Source organism: Solanum verrucosum, unplaced genomic scaffold (assembly GCF_900185275.1).
Source record: "Solanum verrucosum unplaced genomic scaffold, falcon-dt-bn FXZP01000278.1, whole genome shotgun sequence".
Lineage (NCBI taxonomy): Eukaryota > Viridiplantae > Streptophyta > Magnoliopsida > Solanales > Solanaceae > Solanum > Solanum verrucosum.
The window spans coordinates 3,509,670-3,515,657 of NW_026020332.1; the positions used below are offsets into that span (position 1 = coordinate 3,509,670).

General features: G+C 34.2%; 2 protein-coding genes across 2 annotated transcripts; one reads left to right on the top strand and one right to left on the bottom strand.

Annotated features, from left to right (window-relative positions):
- Positions 1–1,099: 1,099 nt before the first annotated feature.
- Positions 1,100–2,390, bottom strand: LOC125836600 (fe(2+) transport protein 1-like). The gene is made up of 3 exons (XM_049515791.1): positions 1,845–2,390; positions 1,543–1,692; positions 1,100–1,411 (listed from the first exon to the last, which is right to left on the bottom strand). Exons 1-3 carry the CDS (start codon positions 2,388–2,390, stop codon positions 1,106–1,108), a joined length of 1,002 nt encoding a protein of 333 aa, XP_049371748.1. The 3' UTR covers positions 1,100–1,105.
- Positions 2,391–4,039: 1,649 nt separating this feature from the next.
- Positions 4,040–5,465, top strand: LOC125836601 (fe(2+) transport protein 1). Its single transcript, XM_049515792.1, has 3 exons — positions 4,040–4,693; positions 4,815–4,964; positions 5,130–5,465. Exons 1-3 carry the CDS (start codon positions 4,094–4,096, stop codon positions 5,433–5,435), a joined length of 1,056 nt encoding a protein of 351 aa, XP_049371749.1. The 5' UTR covers positions 4,040–4,093; the 3' UTR covers positions 5,436–5,465.
- The last annotated feature ends 523 nt before the right edge of the window (positions 5,466–5,988 follow it).

Below are 5,988 nucleotides of genomic sequence, written 5' to 3' on the forward strand. Positions count from 1 at the left end.
TTTATTAAAAAATAATTTTTTTAACAAAAATCGTTGAAAAGGCAGCCTAATTCGACACCGATTAAAGTGCATGCCTCATTTTGATGATTTCTACGTCGAGTCCAAATTTTTGGGTGGAATCAGGCTCCCTGTCAGCAATTTTTTTTTAAAATATTGTTCTTTCATAAAACTTAAAAAAAAAATAATTAAGAAAAGATTTTCCAAAAAAAGTTTTTACAAAAAAGTTGCCAATTTTTTTTTCTATGAAAACGCTGCCATAGCAGCGATATCAGTTGGAGGAAAAAAATTAGAGTTAAAAAATCGTTGTTGTGCCAACGATTTTAGTGAAAAAAAAATTGGAGAAAAATCGCTGCCCTGGCAGCGATTTTATTTTAACGGAGTACACGGCGTTAATATGTGTCAGAGGAATCGCTCCGGCAGGAGAGATTTTGCCGTTTTGGTTTTAAAAAAATATGATGTGCCCTTTTGGAATTTTTGGCAATTTTTTTTACCCTTTTGGCTCCGGACTCCACTTTTCATTTTGCACAATCCTACAAGGGGTCGTGACCAGCACTTTAGTTGTAGGCCCCTGCGTCCGAGATGGAGCAATCGTCACTCGATAGCTCAAAATTGACTAGTAAAAAATCATGTAATCTATCCTCGTTTATGTACCCGCGTTAGTCCCTAATACCATCTATATGGTATACGAATCCAAGACTTCCTAGCTAGAGGCTAGACAGTATCAAACCACGGGACAGGAAAAAAAGAGCAGCTTTCTAGGTTCTGCCATTGTAGGGTCAAAAATAATAATAAAAAACGAAATAGAAGCGACGCCTGGTCATGTAACCTAACAATCCATCTCAATACATATTCACACCACATACTTTCTTTCTTTCTTTTTTTAAAAAAAAGGACTTCATCCGACGTTTCAGAGCGATTCAGTTCACTGCAAATTGAAATGCTGCGATTCAGTCCATTGCAAATCGAAAGCGACGATGGAAGAGTGACCGAGTCGAGCGACGTTGTTTAAAAACGACGCAATCCTTCACTTTTTAGGCGGTTTTTAGTAGTATGCAATTTTGCAATTCAAGGAAGGAGGGATTTCACAAAATTTGTGAAAACAAAACTAGGCCCATTTGGCCATGAGAGACATTCCACCAGCACCTAAAAGAACAGCCATGTATGATTTGATTTGTAGCTTGACACTGCCTTGTAATTTATCACCCATAAAATCAGCAGCAAGAAGATCAACCAAAGCCATATAAATCAAAAGGCCAGCAGATGAGGCATTCAACAAGCCCACAATTATTAAAGCACGAGGACTATTTTCTTGATAAGTATTTGATAGTGCAATTCCAATTGCTATGCCAAATGGGGTTGTTACTGAAAAGAAAAATGCCATCATTGCTTTCTCCAACAACTTGTACTCAGCCTGAATTTTTTTTTAAAAAAAAAGATTAAAATTAGTGAATGTAAACTATAAATTATATGTATATTAGCAATATTACGTACTCTAAAAAAATATATTAACGATCGAAATTTATTTGTAAAATGAAAACTTACTTGGAGAATGCAACCACCAAGTCCCATTCCTTCAAACATTTGATGAAAGCAAAGTGCAGCACCTAATCCTTTAATTGTACATGTATTATTTGAAGCTCCAAGTGAAATCCCTATTACTATTGAGTGAACTATGATTCCCAGCTCTAACACCTGCAAAAATATAATTGCTACAAATGAATATGCTTGGGAAATCTTAGTAGCTCAGTTGGTTGACAATCTGAACTTTCACCTTATTGATGAGGGTTCGATTCATGATCCCCGAAAATGAATGACCAAATTAATAGAATATAAATAAAACTCACCATAGCAATCACTCTGTATCTTAGTAGTTTTGTACCCATTTCCAGATCAACACCACCTTGAGGCTGACCAATTTCTGGATTAACCACACCACCTTTATGTTTTTTGCTATACAAACTAGTAGATATAGAATCAATAGCCATTGTTACTATAGCGGACAGCATAGCCACAAATCCAGTGAAGGGGAATTTGTGCCACGGGTTCTCCTTAAGGCAACTGGACGACAACATGTCAAATGAGTCCGGTAACACGTGCATAAATCCCGTACCTAATATAATTCCGGAAGCAAATGCCTTGACAATCACGAAAAGGCTTCGTTCCGGACTTAGGGCAGGGATAGAACGCGTGACCAATGGAAGCCATACACCAATTATACTGGTTATAAGAATAGAAATTATGGTTATGATTTTTAAGGGTAACGCTTTGGATTTGTCGACACATGAGTTATCTTGTTCTGGTCCACAATCTTCTACTACGGAAGAAACTTGAGGGACGAAAATTGAGATGAGAACGAAGAAAATGACCATGTGATTGAAATTACAATTCATTATTCTGCAAATATAGAGGTAATAAGTTTAAGTAAGAATATGAAAGATAGTAAACTATAAGAAGAAGAAAAATTGTTGTGAATGTTTGTGTGTTTATTCGTCTATATAGCAAAAAACATAAAATTAGAAACTACCCAACTTATCCTAATTATTAGGTATCTTAAATAACAAAATAGTATTTACACCGGAAGTAAAAGTGGAAAAGGTCATAAACTATCCAACTATATCCTAATTATTAGCTATCTAAATAACAAAGCTTCTATTTACATGGAAGTAAAATGGAAAAGGAAAACTATTAAGTATTTATTTTAAATATGGAAAAACGAAAGTAAAAATTTAGAAAATCTCGTGTCGTTATTTTTATATACTTTGTATTGTCTGAAAGGCACAAAATCTTTTTAACCATTTTCATTCTTCTTTTCAACAAAATGATTCTTCAGCTTCTTGTCCAATGAGTCTCCAATAAATCCAATATCTGCCCCCCCCACCCACAACCAAGTTGGAGGGGGAGGAACGAAAATCCAGCTTGTTCAATAGGAAACGATGAGAAGCATCAAGTAGAATGTAACAACTTGTTTTGTTCGTTATTGAAATATTAATATCAATACATAAGAGTTCTCGTCTTATATATTATTTCTTTTTCAATATAAATTTATATTACATTGATTATATATGATTATTCACATTATATATGGATTAGACATTCCTCAACTATTTTTTAATTAATTGAGAAAATTTCAGAAGTAACATAATAGGCATAATAAGGCTCTATAACTATAATTTCGATAATTGTGCTTCATAGTTATTGTTTTGTTTGCTATAGAGGCTGTCGTTTGTATATTTCGCTTGCGAATATACAAATAGGATAAGTATATACAAATTCTGTATTTATATAGTTAAAAAAATTTCAGAACTCCGTTTATATATTTTGTTTGCCAATACATAAATAGGGTAATTTATTACTCTATGAATTTTTCATAAATCGTATAGAAATAGCTAGAGTAAGCATATACAAAATTTTGAATTTATACAATCAGTAATCGAATTATACAACTTCTGAATTTATCATGAAAATAGCAAGAATTGGGAAAACTATAGCCAAACAACTATTTAAATTAATTTTTTGGAATATTAAGTCATAAAACGGTCGTATTTTGTAAAATCCATGTAGGATAGGAAACTACCAAGTCAACATCAAACACGTGGCTTTCTTATTCAGCACTCGTTGAAAACACATCCTTTGCCATTTTTGGATATGCATTTTCCGTATTTGTAAGTACAAAGTCCACATGTATATATGTTTATTAAACATTTAGGCCCCTGCCCACTTCATGCCTTTGCTATGATACAATACTATACCATTTACTTCTATTTCTCTATTCTGAAAAAATATTATTTATTTTCACTGATTCCAGCGATTTTCATGCTAGCTTTGGTGAAATAGTATTAGGCATCAATGTGTTATCCAACTTTAATTATTTTTAAAAAAATGAAATAGCCACCAATCATTGTTTTGCTAACCCTATGTTACGTTTGGATAATGAATTAAATATATTTTAAATCCCAGCTAGCACACGGAATACCAAAACTCAAAGAATATATAAATAGCTAGTAGTCAGCAGATAAAATAACTCATAAGTCATAACCACAAACAAACAACAAAAACATATTCTTATACTAAAAAAAATCTTTACAATTGCACAATGGCTAATTATAATATCAAGTACATCGCCATCTTCTTCATTCTCATCTCAATTTTGGCTCCTCGAGTTTTATCAGTAGTAGAAGATTGTGGAGCAGAAGAAGACAACTCATGTGTCAACAAATCCAAAGCGTTACCCTTAAAAATCATAGCCATAGTCTCCATCCTTATAACTAGTATGATCGGAGTATGTCTTCCACTAGTCACGCGTTCTATCCCGGCCCTGAGCCCGGAACGAAGCCTTTTTGTCATTGTCAAGGCATTTGCTGCCGGAATTATCCTGGCTACGGGATTTATGCACGTGCTACCGGACTCATTTGACATGTTGTCATCGAGTTGCCTTAAGGAGCACCCGTGGCACAAGTTCCCCTTCACTGGATTTGTGGCTATGTTGTCCGCTATAGTAACGATGGCTATTGACTCTATAGCTACTAGTTTGTACAGCAAAAAACATAATGGTAGTGGTGTAGTTAATCCAGAAGGTGATCAAGAAATGGCTGTGGCTGGAAATCATGTTCATTCCCATCATCATCATGGATCCCTTTCCACTAAAGATGGACTTGATGGCAAAAAACTACTAAGATACAGAGTAATTGCCATGGTGAGTTTCCTTCTCTGTTCTATTATCTAACATGTACACTTTTATCTTTATAGTCTGTTCAAAAAGAATTATGTACAACTTTTCTATATTAACTTTGAACTATACAAAAACGTTTTTGCAGGTGTTGGAGCTTGGAATTATTGTTCACTCAATAGTGATAGGGCTATCTCTAGGTGCGTCAAGCAATACATGTACAATTAAAGGACTCGTAGCTGCACTTTGCTTTCATCAAATGTTTGAAGGAATGGGCCTTGGTGGTTGCATCCTACAGGCAAGTAGCTATAGTGTTCATTTTGTGAAGAAATTTAAATGGAAAGGAGAATTTTTTTCTATTAAAGTAGTATGTATACCTTTGTCATTAGCAAATATCAACCATTCGTAAATATATTAGTAGTATCTTATTACATTCACTAATTCAACTCTTGTTCTAATCCAGGCTGAGTACAAGTTTATGAAGAAGGCAATAATGGCGTTTTTCTTCGCAGTAACAACTCCATTTGGTATAGCACTTGGGATAGCATTGTCAACTACTTATGAGGAAAATAGTCCACGGGCGTTAATAACTGTTGGATTGCTGAATGCATCATCTGCTGGCCTTTTGATTTATATGGCTTTGGTTGATCTTCTTGCTGCTGATTTTATGGGTGACAAATTACAAGGCAGTGTAAAGCTACAAATTAAGTCTTACATGGCTGTTCTTCTTGGGGCTGGTGGAATGTCTGTCATGGCAATTTGGGCTTAAATTTGTCTTCATATTTTGTTTTGAGCAATAAGTGTGTAAACGTACACCCCCTTCTTTTATCTTTAAAAATTCATGACCTATTGTGAGTTGCAAAAAAATTCTGTAAAATACATCATCTTATGTAAGTGTATCCAATGAGTAAACTTTTCCAACTAAATATTCTTCCGCAAATTATTAAGAAAACGAAAAAGGTTTGCTACAGTTACAATTTCAAAGAAATCCCTTTTCTCATTGATTGGTGTCATTATTTGTCCATTTTGTTTCTATTATTTTGACCATATATATTTTTGTGTTAGTCCGCATTTTCCCAACATATACTGGGCTACTCCATGAAGAATTGTTCTTCCATAGTAGTGAGATTTTGTTCCATAGGAAAAAGTAAAGAAAACAGTAACCAGCTGTAGTTGCATGAGAACAAAAACGCTCAAGTCCTAACTCAATGATTATTGGTAACCCTGTTAAAATTCCAAGCTGGATAAATGATTGAGAATCTAGAGTTGTTTCCATTAACTTTATGTTTTGCAATTTTGCCTCAACGACAAGTGCTCTTTGT